This window comes from Oncorhynchus gorbuscha, linkage group LG19 (assembly GCF_021184085.1).
Source record: "Oncorhynchus gorbuscha isolate QuinsamMale2020 ecotype Even-year linkage group LG19, OgorEven_v1.0, whole genome shotgun sequence".
Taxonomy (NCBI): domain Eukaryota; kingdom Metazoa; phylum Chordata; class Actinopteri; order Salmoniformes; family Salmonidae; genus Oncorhynchus; species Oncorhynchus gorbuscha.
The window spans coordinates 10,825,042-10,851,432 of NC_060191.1; the positions used below are offsets into that span (position 1 = coordinate 10,825,042).

Sequence of the window (26,391 nt, forward strand, 5' to 3'; positions counted from 1 at the left end):
GGCTGGATGTAATGAATTGTAGACATGTGTCCAGGGAGGGGCTTGATCTTATTCACACTAGCAGCAACAGAAGTGGTCCAACCAGTTAGGCTCAGCAAGAGATTGCATTGTGGTCCTTTTGAATGGCAACACTGAGATATTGACTACAAAATATGACAAAATAAATGAATTCATGATAAACCTAGACTACATCTGGCCCAGACAGAAAGTGAGCAGTTCTGCATGAAGCCATCAATCTTCAGTCTACCCCTAGGCTGTATAATGTTACACCTATAGCAACCAGTATTTAACCATTCTTGACCTTTTTAGGTTACAGCAGTCTCTTAAATTAGCAGGTTTAAAGACTGTCAGAGTCTTGGTTGAGGAAGTCTTAGAGCAATCATCACATCATCTATTTTTTCACACAACAAACATTACCTCCCCTGCAGTGATGTCAGGCCCTGAGCATCTTTTTCTGTTGACCAAACAGCTGTCGTTCTGTTGTGCCTGCTCAGCACCTGTCTCAGCTTGCTGTTAAATGTAGTCTACTTCCATGATGTCATGGGGCAAGTCTGCACATGTCTTGATCCCAAGTTCCTAAAAAAAATAATACAAATCTTTGTACAGTATGTTTACATGCATCTTCATTGTTTTGTATGTGTGTACTGTATATTTACTTATTGAGGTGTTTCCAACATTGAATTTATTGTCAACAGGCCTATTTGACATAGCTCAATAGTACACTATTCCAGTGGACTGAGTGGCGTTACTATTAGTACTCTGGCAGTCTCTATGGGGGTGCCACAGGGTTCAATTCTCAGGCCGACTCTTTTCTCTGTATATATCAATGATGTTGCTCTTGCTGCGGGCGATTCCCTGATCCAACTCTACGCAGACGACACCATTCTGTATACTTCTGGCCCTTCCTTGGACACTGTGCTATCTAACCTCCAAACGAGCTTCAATGCCATACAACACTCCTTCCGTGGCCTCCAACTGCTCTGGCCGGTTCCCCTCTTTCCACTAGGATTCTCTGCCTCTAACCCTATTACAGGGGCTGAGTCACTGGCTTACTGGGGCTCTCTCATGCCGTCCCTGGAAGGGGTGCGTCACCTGAGGGTGTTGATTCACTGATGTGGTCATCCTGTCTGGGTTGGCGCCCCCCCTTGGGTTGTGCCATGGCGGAGATCTTTGTGGGCTATACTCAGCCTTGTCTCAGGATGGTAAGTTGGTGGTTGAAGATATCCCTCTAGTGGTGTGGGGGCTGTGCTTTGGCAAAGTGGGTGGGGTTATATCCTTCCTGTTTGGCCCTGTCCGGGGGTGTCCTCGGATGGGGCCACAGTGTCTCCTGACCCCTCCTGTCTCAGCCTCCAGTATTTATGCTGCAGTAGTTTATGTGTCGGGGGCTAGGGTCAGTTTGTTATATCTGGAGTACTTCTCCTGTCCTATTCGGTGTCCTGTGTGAATCTAAGTGTGCGTTCTCTAATTCTCTCCTTCTCTCTTTCTTTCTCTCTCTCGGAGGACCTGAGCCCTAGGACCATGCCCCAGGACTACCTGACATGATGACTCCTTGCTGTCCCCAGTCCACCTGACCGTGCTGCTGCTCCAGTTTCAACTGTTCTGCCTTATTATTATTCGACCATGCTGGACATTTATGAACATTTGAACATCTTGGCCATGTTCTGTTATAATCTCCACCCGGCACAACCAGAAGAGGACTGGCCACCCCACATAGCCTGGTTCCTCTCTAGGTTTCTTCCTAGGTTTTGGCCTTTCTAGGGAGTTTTTCCTAGCCACCGTGCTTCTACACCTGCATTGCTTGCTGTTTGGGGTTTTTGGCTGGGTTTCTGTACAGCACTTTGAGATATCAGCTGATGTACGAAGCTATATAAATAAATTAGATTTTATTTTATTTTGTTTTGAAACGCTAGTAAAACCAAATGCATGCTTTTCAACCGTTCGCTGCCTGCACCAGCATGCCCGACTAGCATCACCACCCTGGATGGTGCCGACCTAGAATGTGGACATCTATAAGTACCTAGGTGTCTGGCTAGACTTTAAACTCTCCTTCCAGACTCATATCAAACATCTCCAATCTAAAATCAAATCTAGAGTCGGCTTTCTAATCCGCAACAAAGCCTCCTTCACTCACGCCGCCAAACTTACCCTAGTAAAACTGACTATCCTACCGATCCTCGACTTCGGCGATGTCATCTACAAAATAGCTTCCAATACTCTACTTAGCAAACTGGATGCAGTTTATCACAGTGCCATCCATTTTGTTACTAAAGCACCTTATACCACCCACCACTGCGATCTGTATGCTCTAGTCGGCTGGTCCTCGCTACATATTCGTCGCCAGACCCACTGGCTCCAGGTCATCTACAAGTCCATGCTAGGTAAAGCTCCGCCTTATCTCAGTTCACTGGTCACGATGGCAACACCCATCCGTAGCACGCGCTCCAGCAGGTGTATCTCACTGACCATCCCTAAAGCCAACACCTCATTTGGCCGCCTTTCCTTCCAGTTCTCTGCTGCCTGTGACTGGAAAGAATTGCAAAAATCGCTGAAGTTGGAGACTTTTATCTCCCTCACCAACTTTAAACATCTGCTATCTGGGCAGCTAACCAATCGCTGCAGCTGTACATAGTCCATCGGTAAATAGCCCACCCAATGTACCTACCTCATCCCCATACTATTTTTATTTATTTACCTTTCTGCTCTTTTGCACACCAGTATCTCTACCTGCACATGACCATTTGATCATTTCACTCCAGTGTTAATCTGCTAAATTGTAATTATTTGCCTACCTCCTCATGCCTTTTGCACACAATGTATATAGACTCTTTTTTATTTTTCTACTGTGTTATTGACTTGTTTATTGTTTACTCTATGTGTAACTCTGTGTTGTTGTCTGTTCACACTGCTATGCTTTATCTTGGCCAGGTCGCAGTTGTAAATGAGAACTTGTTCTCAACTAGCCTACCTGGTTAAATAAAGGTGAAATAAAAAAATATTTAAAAAAATAGTAGGTTGAAATGAAAAGCAATGAGGACATCTGCTGGGGAGAAGTGCCATTGCTCTTCTCAACTGTTCACACTCAAACAGGATACAGGACAGTTTTATTAGGTAGTAGGCTACATTGTTGAGAATGGTGTTTCTCATGAATGGATCATTAAAAACCTCTAGAAAGTCATTTCATTGCACACATGTCATAATAATGATTTTGTTTGGCTCTACATTACATTTGGCCTATGAAGGAAATCGTAGGTTATTGTCTTAAACGTACAGTGAAATAAGTGTCATTTGTAATTGTATTGTAATAATTATGATCTGAATATCAAACAACAAATTGAATATTGTTTCATACCAAGTAATATTATTCTCATGGTTTTTTTTCATGTTTCATATCAAGTAATATTCATGTCATAAAAGAAGAAGAAGAAGTTCTTGTGTTTTCCACACACCGTAGTCTTGCTAACAGCAGCCTCTCTAGCTCGTTGTGTTGTCCCGTGGGTCGTGGCCAGCCAGACTACACACACCTTGCTCCACCTGAAAAAAAATCTATATCCTGGAAGCAGGTTCTGTGGTTTATTTACAATGCAGCATGTGACTGACTTGGTCAACATTGAAGTGAATGGGGTTCAGATGTTATTCCTAAAGAACTTACCACCTCGGCAAACCTCCAGAAGACAAGGATTACACAATACAAGAGGACAAAACAGTGATATTAGCCTTAAAATCAAGTCTGCATAGAATTGTATTTTATCTCTGCAAGGTAAGTAGTCTGTCATTATTTATGCTTAAGTATTCTCCATCCTCCATCCAACTAAATCAGTATCTCTTTACATTACAGTAGATGGAATAAAGTGCTGTAATGTAAAATGCAACCCTCAAATCGGATTATTTCTTACTCCATTGTGTTATGTAGTAGGTAGTGTAGTGTAAGCACACAGTTAGGCAACACATTGACAGGATACACTTCCAAACTCCATTTCCCCAGGAGACAGCAGGTGCTGTCAATGAAGGTGATAGTCAGTTCAGTAGGTGTCAGGAATGGAACATAAAGTTGGATGCCAACCGCCAAAAAAGTATTGTTGGTGGTTGTGGTAATGCTAGATTAAAAAACATGAGCTGGCGCACACCCAGAAAAAAAGTTTGTGTGGAGGTGCTGACTAATGGCGAATAAACTATAAACTATCAAAATAAAGAAAGTCACACACAAATTGCTGGGAGTTTATATATGGAGTGTGCAAATACCCATGAAATTACTGGGAGTTTATGTATGGAGTGTGCGACTTTCTTTATTTTGATAGTTTATGTTGGTGGTATTGCAACCGCCGTTAAACCTCATTGAAGAAGAAGAAGAAGAATATGAAGAATGTGATCGTCAGTCAGTATCCCAGCTAGCAAGCCATAAAGGCTGTGGGTTTTGTTTGGTGGCCATGAGGCCTTTTGTTTGTTTTTAGCCTTTAGTTTGGGCACCTTTGGTATTTTTCCTTTTGGTACATATTTATGTTTAGTCACCAACTGAAAAAATATATAATACGCTTGGACTGGCTGACCAAGAGGTCAAGAGCCTAGGACCCCTAGACAAAGAAAGTGCAACAATATTCGTAGGCTAGTTATTGGTTTTGTAACAAGAGCATCTTGTACAATATTAAGTCTTAGGAACACATAATTGTGACAAATACCTTTATACTCGTTTGTTTTTTCTCAGGGAGATGAACTGAGCTCATGATGACTGGGAAACTGAGTGAAGAAATGGTAGAGCTGCTGCTTGCACCATGGCGATCGTCTCCACGGGTGACGGGACTGGAGGGCAAGCTGGTGGCGGCGTTGGAACTGTATGACCACTTCCCTTTAGATGTGGCTGTTACTGGGGGAACCCAGGAGGCCAACACTCAACTGGCCAGAGCACTGTGTGGGTTAGGAAATGAGGAGGAGGAGGAGGAGGAGGAGGAGGAGGAGGAGGAGGAGGAGGAGGAGGAGGAGGAGGAGGAGGAGGAGGAGGAGGAGGAGAAAAGTGAGGATGAGGAAGCTAGTGATGATGATGAAATTGAGATTTTGGAGACTCTGACTAAAGTGTTTGAGAGAGAAGGAAAAGGACAGGTTAAGGAAAGTGAGCAGGACGACAACAAGAGAGATGACCCTCCCACTGAGAACCAACCGATCGTCCTGCACCCCAAATCACCAATGGTCCTGCACCCTAAAATCCCCAACATTCGGATTTGGACAATTCCAAGCCTCGATGGCCAAAACCACCCTATTGAACACTTCGATGTGTTGGTGGTCCTCACGTCAGTGCAGCACCAGGACAACCTCCCAGGGCCTATCATGGAGCTCCGCGACAGGGACCAACCGCTGTTCTTAGTCAGAGCTGAACAGGAGTGGGACCTGGTCCAGGAGAAGCTCATAGGACCCTGTAAGACCTGTGCCTGGGAGAGAATGAGAGCCCGTCAGATGGAGATTGAGAGGAAGAGGCTGGCAGCCACAGCTGGAGATGCTGAAGTCCCAGAGGATGTGAAGCAAACGTTACTAGAGTTAAGGGAAATTGGAGCGACCATGACTACAGCTCTGCCTGAGCTGAGAAAGAAAGCCTTCTGTCAGTTCATGGTGGATGTTTTCAGAGAAAACAGTGTTCCAAAACTGCTGAGGAATAACGAACAGTGAGTGTGTGTTTAGTCTTATGTTATGGTTAATTGTGCAAACAGTGTGTGTACAGATAATTCATATTAATGAAGCTACATGGCAATTTTTCAGATTCAGAGTAAATAATCAAGTTTGTACCTTGAGGAGATACTGTAAAACAAACCATTATTATTATTTTTTACCCAAATCACACTTCTTTGTATCATTGCATCCTTTTGCTCGTATCCTTCCCTGCAGGTCTCTGCTGTCAGCTGGACTGAGAATGGATAAGGTGCGTCCGGGGGACATTGATCGGAATGGACACCTGTTCCAGTCCAGAGATCTGACCAACCCCCCATCCAGACTTCTCTCCGCCCTCACGGCCTTGGAGCACCTCCGACTGGACCTGGGGGTCCTGGGGCAGACGGGTTGCGGAAGCTCCAGCCTAGTCAACTCCCTCCTGGGCTTGAAGGACCAGGACGAGAGGGCGTCTCCCACTGGAGTCACTGAAACCACCATGGAGGCTCTGGGGTTCCCACACCCTGAGCTGCCTAATGTCTGGCTGTGGGATCTACCAGGCATGGGCAGGGTGGGGGAACTGGCTCCCTCATCGAACAAGACAGATCAGAAGGCTCTTTCATCTTCTCCGCAACCTCCATCTCCATTCCCTCTGATGTCGCTGACTCCTCTGCACCCACTATGTGATGTCTACATCCTGGTCTCGCCTCTCAGGCTTAGCCAGGTCTGTGTCCAGCTGCTGCAGAGTCTGTCAGCTCAGGGGAGGATGTGCTACCTGGTCCTCTCCAAGGCTGACCTAATGGGGGAAGGAGCTGTTGAAGAGGTTAGAAGGTGGAGTGAGGAGGCCCTAGGTCGACTAGGCCTCAAACATACCACTTTCCTGGTGTCAGCTTTCCACCCAGGGGAGCTGGACTTCCCCAGGCTGCAGGAGCTGTTGTGTAGTGCACTGGCTTCCCACAGAAAGGCTGCCCTTGTTCATTATGTTGTAGAACTTTTGGAATCAGAGGTGTGGGGGGGAAAGGACCAGGCAGACCCTTGTAAGCTTCAGTGACGTAATTTCAACAAACTGTATTTGTTTTGTTTTATTTAACCTTTAATTAACTAGCTATATAGCTAGGTACATTATTTTTTTTATCTGTCTCCTGTTGTATCAAAGCCATGATGTGAGACGTCAGAGGCTCTGGATAATCTGAATGACTGGGTCCATGTTCTATATTAAAATCTAAATCAAATCTAAGTTTATTGGTAGTCTACATGAATTTAAAATTAAATCAAATTGTATTTATCACATATGCTAAATACAACCTTACAGTGAAATGCTTACTTACAAGATTTGCAGGTGTTATGGCAGGTGCAGCAAAACACTTATGTTACTATCTCCAACAGTGCAGTAGAATGTCTCACAAATACAATACAAATGTACAAATAATCATTGTATGGTAATGTTGTATCCAGTTTATGAAGTTATGGGTCATTGTGGTTTTAAGCAAATAAAAATAAATACATTAAATACAATTACCGGTATTCAAATGAGTCATTGTATTTATGGACGGTTATGAACTCCACGTAGCAATAAAAGAAAGCAGCCATGTTGTAAAGTGCTTTCCCATACACTAGATGGCAGCCATACAGAAAACAGAAAGAACAAGCAAAGGATTCCCAGCAAAAAAGACGAAATCGGTGATTGTAATTGGTTGTTCAAAGCAGCGACGAAGTCCTCTGTCATCAACGTTATGTCACGGAGGTTCATATGAGTCGTGACTCCAACTTTTGATCGCAAAAGGTAAATTCTAGACATTTCTACATTTATTCCAATAAGCATATCGAAATGTCTGTTTACCTCTCGTGAAGTTGTGCCTTCCTTTGCAACGTATGCTACACTTTTTTCCCAGTTGTGTTGCTTGCTAACCGGCTAACAACGTTTACGTTTATTTTGAATGCATTGGATAACATCTGACAACAGGTGTTGTGAGCGAAGACTCCTTCAAAACAACTAACGTTACTTTGTTGAATTAGATATATTGCGGGTGTATTGTCATTTACAGTAAACCTGCCCACAACCGAATGACTGCCTTTGGCCAATCATGCCTTTGCACCGTTCACTGGCCTTACTTATCAAACTAGATAAATAGCTAGCAAATCAAACTTTGTCACATACGCCGAATACAAGTGTAGACCTTACCGTGAAATGCTTACTAACAAGCCCTAAACCAACAGTGCAGTTCAAGAAGAGTTTAAAAAATAAATATATTTACCAAATAAGCTAAAGTAAAACATTATTTTAAAAAGTGTTCACAATAAAAATATAATATTCAAGCTATCTGTATTTAGGCTATTGCTGTATCCAGCTACTGCTAGACATATGCTCAACTGTTTCCCGAGTGAAAACTGTCACTGACTGTACAAGAAAGTATTTATTTCAATAGTACATTTATTTTGTCTCTCTGAGTCTCCAGACAGCAGATTAAAAGGGGCTGTCGTTATGTCATCTTATCAGGGGCCACCACCCAGACCCAACCCTCCTTCTCCACTCAGATTAGTGGGAGACATGGGCTACAACTCTCTGTCAGTCATCTGTTTGATGAGTGAGAGACACCGTCATATTGTTTTAGTAACGGGCCCTTGTAGCTAACTAAACTCAACTCCGTGGTGAAGGAAGTTTCTGATTATCTCCACCAATGGAGTTGAGCAGGGACCAGGCTTTGTGGAAGTCAGTCACTGACTACATCGGCCAAAAATTTAAAATTATGAAACACTTACCTTGTACCTATGTTTGTCCTCTGTAGTTGGGTGCCTTTGTCCATACATTTTACCAAAACGTTTGTCAAATACAACCACTGACCATTTCCACATTTTCTATTGTTCAAAGATTGCTCTAAAAACGTACATTATCCTGCCTAATCTGAAATTCAATTGGCACATGACATACCATTTTAGAGCAACAGAAAATAGGAAACGGTTGGTGGTTGTATTTAATGAACGTTTTATTAAAAAGTATGGTTTTCAGCGAACAGGCACAGAACTACAGAGGACAAACATAGGTACAAGGTAAGTGTTTAACAATTACTTTTTAGAAGTATTGACCTTGAGCAAATCGATGTAGTCATAGCTGAATTCCACAAATCCTTGTCACTGCATCACCCTGTGGGGCTCATCTTCAAAAACACTTCCTCATGGGGTCAAGTAGGCTTGGCCAGGCCACTTGACAGTTACCGGTCTGATAGTGTGCAGCTGTCCTTGTTTCCCCCCTCGTTAACTTCACTGAAGTTTCTACTAACATGACTTGGCTTGCTCAGTTGCTCTTAATGCCATTTGTAGGGTACAGAATAGACACTACAGCCCTGTTCTGTCCCATTGCACAGAGCTGGGCATCGTAGGGCTAAATGCAGAAGACAGTGGCTGTCCTGGGAGGGGGGATCGGGGGCCTGTCAGCCTGCTTCCACCTCAGCAAGAGCCCCCAGGTCTCCAAGGTAAATATCATTACCACAACTATCTCCACATATGCTACATGCAGGTAGACTACATCTCTACTGTAAGACCAAACATACTGTAATTAAGCTGTTATTACACTATTATGAAATGCCCACTAGGCCCTGCACAGGTACAACATTCTCTGTCTGTGTAGATAGTGCTGCTGGAGAGGGCTGGACGGTTCGGAGGCTGGCTAAGCTCAACTCGTAGGGAGGATGGAGCTGTGTTTGAACATGGACCCAGAGGGATTCGACCTGCAGGAGCCGTGGGACGAAACACACTCAACATGGTAGGCACTGTGTGTGTGTGTGTGTGTGTGTGTGTGTGTGTGTGTGTGTGTGTGTGTGTGTGTGTGTGTGTGTGTGTGTGTGTGTGTGTGTGTGTGTGTGTGTGTGAGAGTGTGAGTGTGAGTAAAAATCGAAGTCTGTTTTCTACAGGTGGAAGAGTTGGGGCTGGAGAGTGAGGTCCTGCCAGTCACCTATGATCACGTGGCCTCTAAGAACCGTTACCTCTACGTGGGAGGCCAGCTACACAAGATGCCTTCTGGCTTAGGGTAAGGGGGGGTAAGGATGAGTGATAAAATAGTACCATGTTAGACACAAACAGCTATGTTCATGCATTCACAACATGGTGAAATGAATCAACTGTAGGTAGTCAGTCACCCTCTGTCCCTCTCTGTCCCTCCATCCAGTGGAGTAGTGCGTACAGTCCCTCCGTTCTCTCGTCCTCTGGTCCAGAGCGTACTGAAGGAGATACTGATCAGCAGAGGAAAGGAGGAGGATGAGTCTGTTCATTCCTTCGTGTCGAGAAGGCTGGGCACTGAGGTGTGATGGTGTTTAAAAAAAAGACCCTAAATGATGTCCACACAACTTCCACATCAGTTCAGAGTGACAGTATGCTCCTCTTCCCTCTGCAGCTTGCAGACATTGCCATCGACAGCCTGTGCAGGGGAGTGTTTGCAGGGGACTGCAGGAAGCTGAGTGTGCGCTCTTGTCTCCCGCCACTCTACAACGCAGAGAAGGCCAGAGGTTCCATCGTCCTGGGGATGTTGCTGGGCTCAGGTGAGAGAGAGTCCGCCACCACACCGAAGCTACATAGGAATTCTGAGAGTCTAAAAGGTCCCCATAACAGTCCTATTGCTGACCTGTCTAAATGAGTAGATGAATAACAAGTGTGACTGTCACCCCAGGCCCTGAACCAGACGTACCCCCCTCTACTCTGGCCAAGAGGGCCGCTCAGGAGAACTGGGCCCAGTGGTCACTGAAGAGGGGCTTACAGAACCTTCCAGAAGCCCTAGAGGAGAGGATGAGGAATGGGGGACATGTAGAGGTGCACAAAGACACCCCTGTGATGGGGCTAAGTACGAATGGCACCGGCTGGGAGGTGAGACTGCTGGAGACCTGGGGGTTGGGACACATGTATGTGTACTGCCATTGCACTGGAGTTGTGGTGGTACAGTGGGGCAAAACATTATTTAGTCAGCCACCGATTGTGCAAGTTCTCCCACTTAAAAATATGAGAGAGGCCTGTAATTATCATCATAGGTACACTTCAACTATGACAGACAAAATTAGGGGTAAAAAATCCAGAAAATCACATTGTAGGATTTTTAATGAATTTATTTGCAAATTATGGTGGAAAGTAAGTATTTGGTCACCTACAAACAAGCAAGATTTCTGGCTCTCACAGACCTGTAACGTCTTCTTTAATAAGAGGCTCCTCTGTCCTCCACTCGTTACCTGTATTAATGGCACCTGTTTTAACTTGTTATCAGTATAAAAGACACCTGTCCACAAACTCAAACAGTCACACTCCAAACTCCACTATGGCCAAGACCTGTCAAAGGACACCAGAAACAAAATTGTAGACCTGCACCAGGCTGGGAAGACTGAATCTGCAATAGGTAAGCAGCTTGGTTTGAAGAAATCAACTGTGGGAGCAATTATTAGGAAATGGAAGACATACAAGACCACTGATAATCTCCCTCGATCTGTGGCTCCACGCAAGATCTCACCCCGTGGGGTCAAAATGATCACAAGAACGGTGAGAAAAAATCCCAGAACCACACGGGGGGACCTAGTGAATGACCTGCAGAGAGCTCGGACCAAAGTAACAAAGCCTACCATCAGTAACACACTACGCCGCCAGGGACTCAAATCCTGCAGTGCCAGACGTGTCCCCCTGCTTAAGCCAGTACATGTCCAGGCCTGTCTGAAGTTTGCTAGAGAGCATTTGGATGATCCAGAAGAAGATTGGGAGAATGTAATGTGGTCAGATGAAACCAAAATATTACTTTTTGGTAAAAACTCAACTCGTTGTGTTTGGAGGACAAAGAATGCTGAGTTGCATTCAAAGAACACCATACCTACTGATCCGTGTAAAGGAAAGAATGAATGGGGCCATGTATCGTGAGATTTTGGGTGGAAACCTTCCATCAGCAAGGGCATTGAAGATGAAACGTGGCTTGGTCTTTCAGCATGACAAACACACCGCCCGGGCAACAAAGGAGTGGCTTCGTAAGAAGCATTTCAAGGTCCTGGAGTGGCCTAGCCAATCTCCAGATCTCAACCCCATAGAAAATCTTTGGAGGGAGTTGAAAGTCCGTGTTGCCCAGCAGCAGCCCCAAAACATCACTGCTCTAGAGGAGATCTGCATGGAGGAATGGGCCAAAATACCAGCAACAGTGTGTGAAAACCTTGTAAAGACTTACAGAAAATGTTTGACCTCTGTCATTGCCAACAAAGGGTATATAACAAAGTATTGATAAGACAGATAAGTCTAAGTTTGACCAAATACTTATTTTCCACCATAATTTGCAAATAAATTCATTAAAAATCCTACAATGTGATTTTCTGGATTTTTTTCCCTCATTTTGTCTGTCATAGTTGAAGTGTACCTATGATGAAAATTACAGGCCTCATCTTTTTAAGTGGGAGAACTTGCACAATTGGTGGCTGACTAAATACTTTTTTGCCCCACTGTATATGCATTTTTAAGTTGATTATTAAATTGAGTAAATTAATCAACTTATGTCTGTGGAATTGATTTTTTAACAAAGATTCAACTGGAGGTCGGCACCATCAAAGCTGATCATATCATTTCTGCTCTACCCGCAAAAGGTAAATTAACTTTTACTAAACTTGACCTCTGAACCTACATCTTTTAACTTCAAACAGTGATTCTAAATTCAGTCCCTGCCGTTCTGCCTGTGGACCTGGAAGCCTGTGTGGTGTTGGTCTTCAGTTGTGAGTGTGTGTTGTTTTAGCTCTGGCCTCAGCACTGCCTTCTGCTGCACAGCCCCTGTCACAGCAGCTACTGGAGATCGCCACAGTGACCGTTGCCGTGGTAAACCTGGAGTACGAGGGTTCCGTCCTGCCTGTCACTGTGAGAACACTCAATGAGAATGAAGCAATTTGTTTTAAAAGATTCTCTGTTATTTTGTATGGGTATGCGTGTGTTTCAGAATGTGTGTGTATCTAATATGAGTGTTGTCTTGTGTGGCCTCAGGGCTTTGGCCACCTGGTGCCATCCTCAGAAGACAGAGGTCTCCTAGGGGTGGTCTATGACTCTGTGCCCTTCCCCCAGCACAACCGCACTGGAGGACACACCACCAGACTAACAGTAAGAGACACACAATATATATGTACTATATTCTCTCTCATACACAAACAATTACATAATGTGTGTGTTATAGGAAAGTATTCTTGCAAGGCCTATGTTAATAATGCACAGCATGGCAGGGACCAACCTTCCATGTATAAACCAAAGTGGAACCCATCAAGATATACAGGATTACGCTCAGCGTAAATGATTCATGCTTTAGACGTGAGGATGACAGATCCCCATGTCCCTTACACAGTCCAGCCGCATCCTCATTTAGGCTTATTGGGTCATGTCACAGGAAGGTTGTGGAGGGAGTTTCTGTTTGGAATACCCTGGTGTGGAAGACATACTGTATAACTAACTGCAAATAGCCTCTGGTGCCATGTGACTTGACTTCTACAACATATGTCACTCCATTATTGATGTTCCTCCTCACCTTCTTAAGACATTATTTGTTTACTGGGCAGATGCCTGTTTCTCTAGACACGTCAGTTTATGCAAACAGACAAGCTGCTGGCCAAGGCAAATATGATGCAGCCATCCATGGGTCTTCAACTCAGTAGCCCTGAACAAGGCTGTTGTTGGAATGTAGTTCCATTTCTTCACTGATGGTCTTATAGGTCCTTTAGGACAAAGGATGTTTGATGTTTTATTTATTATTAAGCTGGCTGGCAGACAGACAGACAGTTTTCTAAATCAGGGCTTCCCAAACCCAGTCCTGGGGCCTCCCCTGGGTGTACGCTTTAGTTTTTGCCCTAGCATTACACAGCTGATTAAAATAATCAACTCATCATCAAGCTTTGATGATTTTAATCCGCTGTGTGTGTACTGTCTGTGTTCCCTAGGTGATGATGGGCGGGGCCTGGTTCCAGGAAGTGTTTGGGAATCCAGAGAAAGTGACTGAGCAGCTCCTCCTGGATAGGGCTACCCAGGCCGTGACATCACACCTGGGCGTTACCGCACCACCTATCTGGAGCATCGTTGCATTACTCAAGGTAAGGTGTGTGTGTGTGTGTGTGTGTGTGTGTGTGTGTGTGTGTGTGTGTGTGTGTGTGTGTGTGTGTGTGTGTGTGTGTGTGTGTGTGTGTGTGTGTGTGTGTGTCCGTGTGTGTCCGTGTGTCCGTCCAGGTGGGAGATATCCTGTCAAAGGCCTCTTCTTGTTCAATTTCATTCATTAATCACTATGTGTCACCAGAGGTCCTCATTGGGCCCTGGATTCAGTTAGTATTCGAACCAACCACCGATGTATTCAGTTGAGCTCCACTATGTCATAACTTAGCCCTGTGCCAGGGGAGCAAGACTGGAGCAAACAGATCAACAAGCCTGTTGATGATCACCATCTCACCAGATAGATGGCTCCTCTCTGTTTCTGTATTGGTTTTTTTCCCTCTTTGCTTCTATGGAACTAGATAGGCAGGATGGAGAGAGGGACTGGGATGTTAGATCCTCTTCCCCTACTCCTACACACACATCTTCACAGACACGCACTACCCCAAGTCAGCTACATCAGTATTCATAGTGCTGCGTCTCCCTGATTCTAGCTCAAATCCTGATGTTTCCCTTGCACCAAGTCATTCCCCCTGTTGTATGCTCAGATGGTCTTGTCATTTATTTCATCAGCACCAACAAGTCCTTTTCCATTTGTGTTATCTCTCTGCGCTCCCATGTCAACCAACAACCAAGCAGCAGAGATAGCAGGAAGTTTTGAGCAAGACAAAGAGTTGAATTTGAATGGTGTGGTCTGTATAGATAGACGACGCGATAATCACTTCCGAACTGACACTGTAGAGGAACAAATGTCCTATTTTTTAAAATTTGTTGACAGGATGGATTCATCTTTCACTGCTATCTTCCATAAATGTGTTCTGAGTGCCTGCTTTCCTGTCCAATCACTCTTAGTTTTAACGTCCTCCACCATTTGTCATCTGGTTCGAGGTCTGTATGTGCTTAGCCAACTCCTTGGCATTACGATGATAGTTAAGCGACGGCTTTAGCTCATACAGGTCTGGGATCAGGACAGCTAATATAATTGTTGTCTTAATATGTCATTTATCTTCTCTAGGACTGCATTCCTCAATATTACCTTGGACATTGGAAACGACTTGGTAAGATGAGGACAGTCTTCATTTAATAGATTTGACTTTTGCTTTTGTGCTGGGTATCTCTGATCTCTGTGCCCTGTATCGAAAAATAGGTTTAGTTTTTTAAATATACCTATCTACTGTGAATATCTGTTGATTTGGGCTTGGTTTTTCTATCAACAGAAAATATGAGACAGTACATCAGAGACCACAATCTACCCCTTAGTCTGGCTGGGTCCTCTTATGATGGCGTCTCGGTCAATGATGTCATCTTCAGTGGACGTATGGCAGCAGAGGGCCTTGTGGGAAAAGTCTAACCAGACGTTCAGGTTCCAACCATTGATATAAGCTTATATTGTTAAGAGATCTTGTTTTTTTCCCCAATCGCATTGCGTTCTACATTTAGTTTTGCTTTTACACAACTGTATCACAACCGGCCATGATTGGGAGTCCCATAGTGCGGCGCACAATTGGCCCAGCGTCGTCCGGGTTTGGCCGTCATTGTAAATAAGAATTTGTTCTTAACTGACTTGCCTAGTTAAATAAAAATACTAATAAAATGTACACACAACTTACTAGTCACCCTCTGCATTTAAGCCCTCTGCAAAGGGATGTCATTTTCATGCAATATCCTTGATTTATAAGCAGCATATTTATAAAGTTTTCCATTTCTATCTCATTTCGACAAAGTACAGCTTGAACCTCGAGATGATTCTATCAGAAACAATACTCTGTCTGAGACATCACCACTAGCCTGGAAATCACAGGTAACCCACAGAACAGTTCTCGCTCTAATAAAATATTGTTTTTGAAATAAAGGGCTGAATGAAGTCTTATGTAGTCACTACGTAAAAGGGAACCACGATCTGAACTGTTTTAGGGTGATCTGTCCCCATAAGCTTACTTCAAGGATTTAATTTTCAGAATGTAGAGGTAACATTTTAAATTCAGGATGAGATTTCATCTTTTAGTTATGGTGCCTTTTTGCTAACAGAAATCACCGCCCCTTCATGAATGTACAGGCATATTTGATGTGGGAGACATGTAAATGATGTGATAATCAGTGGTGTGTATATCCCTACTCTAACTGTACTTTGCAGCCATCTATTTTTTACCCTATCCTCTCTGAATATAGCAGACAAAAATCTATTATTAATATTATGGTAAAGTATGTGCGCTGATGTTTCATCACCGTGGTAACAACCACACACACGGATGTGATGATCTCGATAATGGAAACTTTTAATTTATAGAGTGCACGTACAGTGGCAAGTGGATGGCTTGATAATGTATTTTTATACACATTTGTTAAATAAAACTTTATTATTTGGAGAATGTTGCAGAGCAATAAATATGATGCTTTATCATCTTGTTGTCTATGTCATGGACTGTCTTAGTGAAGGTCAAAGTGTTTGTTAAAAAAAAGAAGAGATTTTTTGACTTGCTTCAGGTCCTTTTCAACTGACATTGAATACCAATATTGTTTACTGCCCATAGCCAGAGTCAGAGGAATGATCCTGCAGAGAAACAGCTTTACAACAGTGAGCTGATGACAGATTTAGGCCACACGTCACTTCCCTCTGTGATCTACTTCACAGAATTAAATAAGAAAGCAACTTGAGGCATTGAATGTCAGTCGCATAAACAAGAGAGCAAGCAGGAGAGAGAGAGAGAGAGAGCTTTTCTCACTGCTGCCTCTCCTTAAAGCTATCTTACGGACAGTTTAGGCGCCAAATTTATGGCGAGTTGAACTGAATAGAAATTAAGAGCGGCCTGGCACGGTGAAGACCTTTGCTTGACATACCAATTGGTTTTATACAACTGCTCTCAACACCCAAAAAAAGCCGGGCTCCGACTTGGAAAATAATTTCGGAAACTCTGGCGTCTTTCTAGAACTCCCGACATTCCGACCCGAAGATAACAAACATGATTTGACCTCGTTTTTTAAATTGAGTTCTCACCTTTCGATCTTTCTCACCAAGGCCAATCACATCGCACCGAATGTGGATCTAGCGTTCGTCTGCCGATCGTTCAGCGCGATGTAGACGTCTGAATGCTGACATTTTTCACGCGATTCTATGTATAAAAATCAGTGCTCAAATTACATTCTGAGGTGCTAAGTACTCTCGGCCAGCAAACGCTATTGGTGTGTCTAGGCTGATGCCCCAATGACTCAGTATTTATTGTACTCAAGTCATTATTCTTCCAATTCTACATTGTTGAACAACAATGATATATGAGTGTTCTTCCTGTAGCAGTAATAATGCATTTTAATAATGCAATTTAAATTATTGTATTTGATGATTATTGATAATTGAGTGATGGAAGGCCTTTGCTGCTATAGCAGCCAAACTCTTCTGGGAAGGCTTTCCACGAGATGTTGAAATATGGCTGCGGGGACTTGATTCCATTCATCCACAAGAGCATTAGTGAGGTCGGGTACTGCGGTTGGGCGATTATGCTTGGCTCGCAGTTGGCGTTCCAATTCATCCCAAAAGTGTTCGATGAAGTAAAGGTCAGGGCTCTGTGCAGGTCAGTCAAGTTCTTCCTCACCGATCATGACAAACCATTTCAATTTGGACCTCGCTCTGGGCATGAATGTCATTGTATGCTGTAGCGTTAATATTTCTCTTCACTGGAATTAAGGGGCCTCGCCCGAACTGTAAAAAACAGCCCCAGACCATTATTCCTCCTCCAACAAACTTTACAGTTGGTTTGAAACTCGATAGTGAGTGTTGCAACCAAGGACAGACGATTTTTACGAGCTTCAGCACTCGGGGGGTCCCGTTCTGTGAGCTTGTGTAGCTTACCACTTTGCAGCTGAGATGACGTTGCACCTAGACATTTCCACTTCACAAGAACAGCATTTACAGTTGACAGGGGCAGCTCTAGTAGGGCAGAAATTTGATGAACTGACTTGTTGGAAAGGTGGCATCCTGTTGTATGATGGTGCCATGTTGAAAGTCACAGCTCTTCAGTAAGGTCATTCTTCTGCCAGTGTTTGTCTATGGAAATTGCATGGCTTTGTGCTCAATTTTATACACCTGTCATACCCAAATTTACTCATTTGAAGGGGTGTCCACATACTTGTGTGTGTGTATATATACAGTTGAAGTCAGAAGATTACATACACTGTAGCCAAATAGATTTAAGCTCATTTTTTCACAATTCCTGACATCTAATCCTAGTACAAATTCCCTGTCTTAGGTCAATAAGGATCACCACTTTATTTTAAGAATGTGAAATGTCAGAATAATAGTAGAGAATTATTTATTTCAGCTTTTATTTATTTCAACACATTCCGAGTGGATCAGAAATTTACATACACTCAATTAGTATTTTGTAGCATTGCCTTTAAATTGTTTAACTTGGGTGAAATGTTTCTGGTAGCCTTCCACAAGCTTCCCACAATAAGTTGTGTGAATTTTGTCCCATTCCTCCTGACAGAGCTGGTGTAACTGAGTCAGGTTTGTAGACCTTCTTGCTTGACCACACTTTTTCAGTTCTGCCCACATATTTTCTATAGGATTGAGGTCAGGGCTTTGTGATGTCCACTCCAATACCTTGACTTTGTTGTCCTTAAGCCATTTTGCCACAACTTTGGAAGTATGCTTGGGGTCATTGTCCATTTGGAAGACCCATTTGCGACCAAACTTTAACTTCCTGACTGATGTCTTGAGATGTTGCTTCAATATATCCATATAATTTTCCTCCCTCATGATGCCATCTATTTTGTAAAGTGCACCATTCCCTCCAGCAGAAAAGCACACCCACAACATGATGCTGAAAACCTCCGTGCTTCATGGTTGGGATGATGTTCTTCGACTTGCAAGCCTCCCCCTTTTTCCTCCAAACAATAACGATGGTCATTATGGCCAATCAGTTCTATTTTTGTTTCATCAGACCAGAGGACATTTCTCCAAAAAGTACGATCTTTGTCCCCATGTGCAGTTGCAAACCATAGTCTGTTTTTTTTAATGGCGGTTTTGGAACAGTGGCTTCTTCCTTGCTAAGCGGCTTTTCAGGTTATGTCAATATAGGACTCGTTTTACTGTGGCTATAGATACTTTTGTACCTTTTTCCTCCAGCATCTTCACAAGGTCCTTTGTTGTTGTTCGGGCATTGATTTGCAGTTTTCGCACCAAAGTACGTTCATCTCGAGGAGACAGAACGCGTCTTCTTCCTGAGCGGTATGGCGGCTTTGTGGTCCCATGGTGTTTATACTTGCGTGCTATTGTTTGTACAGATGAACGTGGTACCTTCAGGCATTTGTAAATTGCTCCTAAGGATGAACCAGATTGTGGAGGTCTACAAAGAAAATTCTGAGGTCTTGGCTGTTCCTATGATGTCAAGCAAAGAGGCAGTGAGTTTGAAAGTAGGCCTTGAAATACATCCACAGGTACACCTCAAATTGACTCAAATTATGTTAATTAATCTATCAGAAGCTTCTAAAGCCATGACATCATTTTCTGGAATTTTCCATGCTTTTTAAAGGCAGTCAACTTCGTGTGTTAAACTTTTGACCCACAGGAATTGTGATACAGTGAATTTTAAGTGAAATAATCTGTCTGTAAACAATTGTTGGAAAATTTACTTGTGACATGCACAAAGTAGATGTATTAATCGACTTGCCAAAACTTTAGTTTGTTAACAAGAAATTTGTGGAGTGGTTGAAAAACAAAACAAGTTTTAATGACTCCAACCTAAGTGTATGTAAACAGGTCAGTGACACAATTTTCCAGTTCAATAATTCCTGCTTGTTTATCATCCCCGGGGCGCTGGCTTCTGAATGAAAATAGACAAGCATATTGCCACAGACAATTCACTGTTGGAATGTGACATGGCGGCGGGGTAGAACATGGAATGGCATGAAAGGTGCCCTACAATTGTTGTTGAGTCATTTCATGTTTGACGGTCTTCAAATTCCATCAGGACCGTTTGGCGGACCGATCGTCCTCTCTTGGATTCCAGACACAACCTGCTTAACTAGCCTACTACTTCTGGCATCTACTGTATGGAGAGCAGTGACAGATGCCGCTGCTGTTGAAAACTTTTGAATGGTGCTTGACACTGGCTTCCTCCACAGCAGATGGCCCTCATCTCAAAGAGGAGGAGAGAAGTTATTGTGCTTCTATTTGATTAAAAAATCTATTGAGGAGGAAGTCAAATCAAATTTTATTTGTCACATACACATGGTTAGCAGATGTTAATGCGAGTGTAGCGAAATGCTTGTGCTTCTAGTTCCGACAATGCAGTAATAACCAACAAGTAATCTAGCTAACAATTCCAAAACTACTACCTTATAGACACAAGTGTAAGGGGATAAAGAATATGTACATAAAGATATATGAATGAGTGATGGTACAGAGCGGCATGGGCAAGATACAGTAGATGGTATCGAGTACAGTATATACATATGAGATGAGTATGTAAACAAAGTGGCATAGTTAAAGTGGCTAGTGATACATGTATTACATAAGGATGCAGTCGATAATATAGAGTACAGTATATACATATACATATGAGATGAATAATGTAGGATATGTAAACATTATATTAGGTAGCATTGTTTAAAGTGGCTAGTGATATATTTTACATAATTTCCCATCAATTACCATTATTAAAGTGGCAGGATTTGAGTCAGTGTGTTGGCAGCAGCCACTCAATGTAAGTGGTGGCTGTTTAACAGTCAGATGGCCTTGAGATAGAAAATGTTTTTCAGTCTCTCGGTCCCAGCTTTGATGCACCTGTACTGACCTCGCCTTCTGGATGATAGCGGGGTGAACAGGCAGTGGCTCGGGTGGTTGTTGTCCTTGATGATCTTTATGGCCTTCCTGTGACATCGGGTGGTGTAGGTGTCCTGGAGGGCAGGTAGTTTGCCCCCGGTGATGCGTTGTGCAGACCTCACTACCCTCTGGAGAGCCTTACGGTTGTAGGCGGAGCAGTTGCCGTACCAGGCGGTGATACAGCCCGACGGGATGCTCTCGATTGTGCATCTGTAGAAGTTTGTGAGTGCTTTTGGTGACAAGCCAAATTTCTTCAGCCTCCTGAGGTTGAAGAGGCGCTGCTGCGCGTTCTTCACGATGCTGTTTGTGTGGGTGGACCAATTCAGTTTGTCTGTGATGTGTACGCCGAGGAACTTAACTTACTACCCTCTCCACTACTGTTCCATCGATGTGGATAGGGGGGTGTTCCCTCTGCTGTTTCCTGAAGTCCACAATCATCTCCTTAGTTTTGTTGATGTTGAATGTGAGGTTATTTTCCTGACACCACACTCCGAGGGCCCTCACCTCCTCCCTGTAGGCCGTCTCGTCGTTGTTGGTAATCAAGCCTACCACTGTTGTGTCGTCCGCAAACTTGATGATTGAGTTGGAGGCGTGCGTGGCCACACAGTCGTGGGTGAACAGGGAGTACAGGAGAGGGCTCAGAACACACCCTTGTGGGGCCCCAGTGTTGAGGATCAGCGGCGTGGAGATGTTGTTGCCTACCCTCACCACCTGGGGGCGGCCCGTCAGGAAGTCCAGTACCCAGTTGCACAGGGCGGGGTCGAGACCCAGGGTCTCGAGCTTGATGACGAGCTTGGAGGGCACTATGGTGTTAAATGCCGAGCTGTAGTCGATGAACAGCTTTCTCACATAGGTATTCCTCTTGTCCAGGTGGGTTAGGGCAGTGTGCAGTGTGGTTGAGATTGCATCGTCTGTGGACCTATTTGGGCGGTAAGCAAATTGGAGTGGGTCTAGGGTGTCAGGTAGGGTGGAGGTGATATGGTCCTTGACTAGTCTCTCAAAGCACTTCATGATGACGGAAGTGAGTGCTACGGGCGGTAGTCGTTTAGCTCAGTTACCTTAGCTTTCTTGGGAACAGGAACAATGGTGGCCCTCTTGAAGCATGTAGAAACAACAGACTGGGATAGGGATTGATTGAATATGTCCGTAAAAACACCAGCCAGCTGGTCTGCGCATGCTCTGAGGGCACGGCTGGGGATGCCGTCTGGGCCTGCAGCCTTGCGAGGGTTGACACGTTTAAATGTTTTCCTCACGTCGGCTGCAGTGAAGGAGAGTCCGCATGTTTTAGTTGCGGGCCTTGTCAGTGGCACTGTGTTGTCCTCAAAGCGGGCAAAAAGTTATTTAGTCTGCCTGGGAGCAAGACATCCTGGTCCGTGACGGGGCTGGTTTTCTTTTTGTAATCCGTGATTGACTGTAGACCCTGCCACATACCTCTTGTGTCTGAGCCGTTGAATTGAGATTCTACTTTGTCTCTATACTGACGCTTAGCTTGTTTGATTGCCTTGCGGAGGGAATAGTTACACTGTTTGTATTCGGTCATGTTTCCGGTCACCTTGCCCTGATTAAAAGCAGTTGTTCGCGCTTTCAGTTTCACGCGAATGCTGCCATCAATCCACGGTTTCTGGTTTGGGAATGTTTTAATCGTTGCTATGGGAATGACATCTTCAACGCACATTCTAATGAACTCGCTCACCAAATCAGCGTATTCGTCAATGTTGTTGTCTGACGCAATACGAAACATATCCCAGTCCATGTGATGGAAGCAGTCTTGGAGTGTGGAATCAGATTGGTCGGACCAGCGTTGAACAGACCTCAGCGCGGGAGCTTCTTGTTTTAGTTTCTGTCTGTAGGCAGGGATCAACAAAATGGAGTCGTGGTCAGCTTTTCCGAAAGGAGAGTGGGGCAGGGCCTTATATGCGTCGCAGAAGTTAGAATAGCAATGATCCAAGGTTTTTCCAGCCTTGGTTGCGCAATCGATATGCTGATAAAATTTAAGGAGTCTTGTTTTCAGATTAGCCTTGTTAAAATCCCCAACTACAATGAATGCAGCCTCCGGATATATGGATTCCAGTTTGCAAAGAGTCAAATAAAGTTCGTTCAGAGCCAACGATGTGTCTGCTTGGGGGGGAATATACACGGCTGTGATTATAATCGAAGATAATTCCCTTGGTAGATAATGCGGTCGACATTTGATTGTGAGGAATTCTAAATCAGGTGAACAGAAGGACTTGAGTTCCTGTATGTTGTTGTGGCCACACCACCTCACGTTAACCATGAAGCATACGCCCCCGCCCCTCTTCTTACCAGAAAGATGTTTGTTTCTGTCGGCGCGATGCGTGGAGAAACCAGCTGGCTGCACCGACCGATAGCGTCTCTCCAGTGAGCCATGTTTCCGTGAAGCAAAGAACGTTACAGTCTCTGATGTCCCTCTGGAATGCTACCCTTGCTCGGATTTCATCAACCTTTTTGTCAAGAGACTGGACATTGGCGAGAAGAATGCTAGGGAGTGGTGCACGATGTGCCCGTCTCCGGAGTCTGACCAGAAGACCGCTCCGTTTCCCCCTTTTACGAAGTCGTTTTTTTTTGGGTCGCTGGCTGGGATCCATTCCGTTGTCCTGGGTGAAAGGCAGAACGCAGGATCCGCTACACGAAAGTCATATTCTTGGTCGTACTGATAGTGAGTTGACGCTGCTCTTCTGTTCAGTAGTTCTTCTCGACTGTATGTAATGAAACCTAAGATGACCTGGGGTACCAATGTAAGAAATAACACATAAAAAAACAAAAAACTGCATAGTTTCCTAGGAGCGCGAAGTGAGGCGGCCATCTCTGTCGGCGCCGGAAGTCAGGAAGACGATGAGATTTTTCCATCTATCTGCTGTATTTCTCTCCAAGAACAGGCTGAAGGTAATTTCCTCGCTTTCTGTTCCCTGTCCATAAGTCTTAGGGCAGTGTGTCAGCATTTAGAATAATGTAGGCTATGAATATTTAAAATTATGTAGGCCATCAAGAAAGTAAGATTTCATTTTAGATTTGGGAAGAAAGTTTAAAGTTGGTGGCTTGATTTTTGTAGCCAGTGTTTGTCATAAGTTTCTACTCTTTCTTTACTCTTTCTCCCTCTGACCCCTCTTCTTCCGCCTCCTCTCCTTTTGAGTGCTCTGTAATTCACACGTTGGTGGAGTAGCGGGAAGCCAAGAGGGGAGAAGACTGAGAAACAGGGATAATTCTCTCCCCACCACCCTCCTCTTAAAGGAATATTCCACCCAAAACGATCATTTGGTATTTGTTTCATTAGTCCATGGTTGACATAGTCCCAAAATGTTTTGTTTGTCAGCAATCAAGTTTTCAAGATATGTAACTATCAAAATACGGGGACAATTTCTGTATTTTGAAAGTTACATATCTTGAACACTTGATTGCTGACAAGCAAAAACATTTTGGGACTACACTCTTAAAAGAAAAGGTGCTATCTAGAACCTAAAAGTGTTCTTTGGCTGTCCCCATAGGAGAACCATTTGAACAACTATTTTTGGGGGTTCCAGGTAGAACCCCTTACATGGAACCCAGAAGAGTTCTACCTGGAACCAAAAAGGGTTCTCATATTGGACAGCTGAAGAACCCTTTTGGAACCCTTCTTTCTAAGAGTATATGTCTCTCACCATTGCCACCTGCTATAGACCACCCTCTGCCCCCAGCTGTGCTCTGGATACCATATGTAAACTGATTGCCCCCCATCTATCTTCAGAGCTCGTGCTGCTAGGTGACCTGAACTGTGACATGCATAACACCCCGGCCATCCTACAATCTAAGCTTGATGCCCTCAATCTCACACAAATTATCAATGAACCGACCACGTACAACCCCAAAGCCGTAAACACGGGCACCCTCATAGATATCATCCTAACCAACTTGCCCTCTAAATACACCTCTGCTGTTTTCAACCAAGATCTCAGTGATCATTGCCTACATCCGTAATGGGTCAGCGGTCAAACGACCTCCACTCATCACTGTCAAACGCTCCCTGAAACACTTCAGCGAGCAGGCCTTTCTAATCGACCTGGCCTGGGTATCCTGGAAGGATATTGACCTCATCCCGTCAGTAGAGGATGCCTGGTTATTATTTAAAAGTGTCTTCCTCACCATCTTAAATAAACATGCCTCATTCAAAAAATTTAAAACCAGGAACCAATATAGCCCTTGGTTCTCTCCAGACCTGACTGCCCTTTCCCAATACAAAAACATCCTGTGGCGTTCTGCATTAGCATCGAACAGCCCCCGTGAAATGCAACTTTTCAGGGAAGTTAGAAACCAATATACACAGGCAGTTAGAAAAGCCAAGGCTAGCTTTTTCAAGAAGAAATTTGCATCCTGCAACACAAACTCAAAAAAGTTCTGGGACACTGTAAAGTCCATGGAGAATAAGAGCACCTCCTCCCAGTTGCACACTGCACTGAGGATAGGAAACTCTGTCACCACCAATAAATCCACTATAATTGAGAATTTCAATAAGCATTTTTCTACGGCTGGCCATGCTTTCCACCTGGCTACCCCTACCCCGGTCAACAGCACTGCACCCCCCACAGCAACTCGCCCAATCCTTCCCCATTTCTCCTTCTCCCAAATCCAGTCAGCTGATGTTCTGAAAGAGCTGCAAAATCTGGACCCCTAAAATCAGCCGGGCTAAACAATCTGGACCCTTTCTAAAATTATCTGCCGAAATTGTTGCAACCCCTATTACTAGCCTGTTCAACCTCTCTTTCATGTCATCTGAGATTCCCAAAGATTGGAAAGCAGTTGCGGTCATCCCCCTCTTCAAAGGGGGGGACATTCTTGACCCAAACTGCTACAGACCGATATCTATCCTACCCTGCCTTTCTAAGGTCTTCGAAAGCCAAGTTAACAAACAGATCACCGACCATTTCGAATCCTACCGTACCTTCTCCGCTATGCAATCTGGTTTAAGAGCTGGTCATGGGTGCACCTCAGCCACGCTCAAGGTACTAAATTATATCTTAACCGCCATCGATAAGAAACAATAGTGTGCAACCGTATTCATTGACCTGGCCAAGGCTTTCGACTCTGTCAATTACCACATCCTCATCGGTAGACTAAACAGCCTTGGTTTCTCAAATGATTGCCTCACCTGGTTCACCAACTACTTCTCAGATTGAGTTCAGTGTGTCAAATCAGAGAGCCTGTTGTCCGAGCCTCTGGCAGTCTCTATGGGGGTAATCTAGAAGAAAAAGAACACCTATTTAGGCAAGGTGCTGGCTAGCGGAGTAGAAAACTTGAAAATGAAAGAGCACCGCACACAAATTTAATTACCAAGGTTCCGACAGCCAAGCTGCCACGGTTCAATTCTTGGGCCGACTCTCTTCTCTGTATACATCAATTATGTCGCTCATGCTGCTGGTGAGTTTCTGATCCACCTACGTAGACGACACCATTCTGTATACTTCTGGCCCTTCTTTGGACACTGTTAACAACCCTCCAGGCAAGCTTCCATGCCATACAACTCTCCTTATGTGGCCTCCAATTGCTCTTAAATACAAGTAAATCTAAATGCATGCTCTTCAATCGATCGCTGCCTGCACCTGCCCGGCCGTCCAGCATTACTACTCTGGACGGTTCTGACTTAAAATATGTGGACAACTACAAACACCTAGGTATCTGGTTAGACTGTAAACTCTCCTTCCAGACTCACATAAAACATCTCCAACCCAAGTTAAATCTAGAATTGGCTTCCTATTTCGTAACAAGGCATCCTTCACTCATGCTGCCTAACATACCCTTGTAAAACTGACCATCTTTCCGATCCTCGACTT

General features: G+C 44.1%; 2 protein-coding genes across 2 annotated transcripts; both read left to right on the forward strand.

Moving 5' to 3' along the window:
- Positions 1 to 5,004: 5,004 nt before the first annotated feature.
- Positions 5,005 to 7,143, forward strand: zmp:0000000951 (interferon-inducible GTPase 5). Its single transcript, XM_046316244.1, has 2 exons — positions 5,005 to 5,648; positions 5,869 to 7,143. Exons 1-2 carry the CDS (start codon positions 5,176 to 5,178, stop codon positions 6,677 to 6,679), a joined length of 1,284 nt encoding a protein of 427 aa, XP_046172200.1. The 5' UTR covers positions 5,005 to 5,175; the 3' UTR covers positions 6,680 to 7,143.
- Positions 7,144 to 7,255: 112 nt separating this feature from the next.
- Positions 7,256 to 16,150, forward strand: ppox (protoporphyrinogen oxidase). The gene is made up of 13 exons (XM_046316243.1): positions 7,256 to 7,411; positions 8,991 to 9,098; positions 9,254 to 9,388; positions 9,537 to 9,652; positions 9,791 to 9,923; positions 10,016 to 10,160; positions 10,289 to 10,482; positions 12,158 to 12,218; positions 12,365 to 12,483; positions 12,607 to 12,720; positions 13,548 to 13,697; positions 14,765 to 14,807; positions 14,967 to 16,150. The coding sequence occupies exons 2-13, from the start codon at positions 9,012 to 9,014 to the stop codon at positions 15,098 to 15,100; spliced, it is 1,431 nt and encodes a 476-aa protein (XP_046172199.1). The 5' UTR covers positions 7,256 to 7,411; positions 8,991 to 9,011; the 3' UTR covers positions 15,101 to 16,150.
- Positions 16,151 to 26,391: the final 10,241 nt, after the last annotated feature.

Excerpts from the sequence above, each read along its gene's own strand:
- zmp:0000000951 (XM_046316244.1), top strand. The coding sequence starts at position 5,176 with ATGGTCCTGCACCCTAAAATCCCCAACATTCGGATTTGGACAATTCCA. Across the intron at positions 5,649-5,868 it reads CTGCTGAGGAATAACGAACA|GTCTCTGCTGTCAGCTGGAC; the intron begins GTGAGTGTGTGT and ends CCTTCCCTGCAG.
- ppox (XM_046316243.1), top strand. The coding sequence starts at position 9,012 with ATGCAGAAGACAGTGGCTGTCCTGGGAGGGGGGATCGGGGGCCTGTCA. Across the intron at positions 9,924-10,015 it reads CGAGAAGGCTGGGCACTGAG|CTTGCAGACATTGCCATCGA; the intron begins GTGTGATGGTGT and ends TTCCCTCTGCAG. Across the intron at positions 14,808-14,966 it reads TGGACATTGGAAACGACTTG|AAAATATGAGACAGTACATC; the intron begins GTAAGATGAGGA and ends TTCTATCAACAG.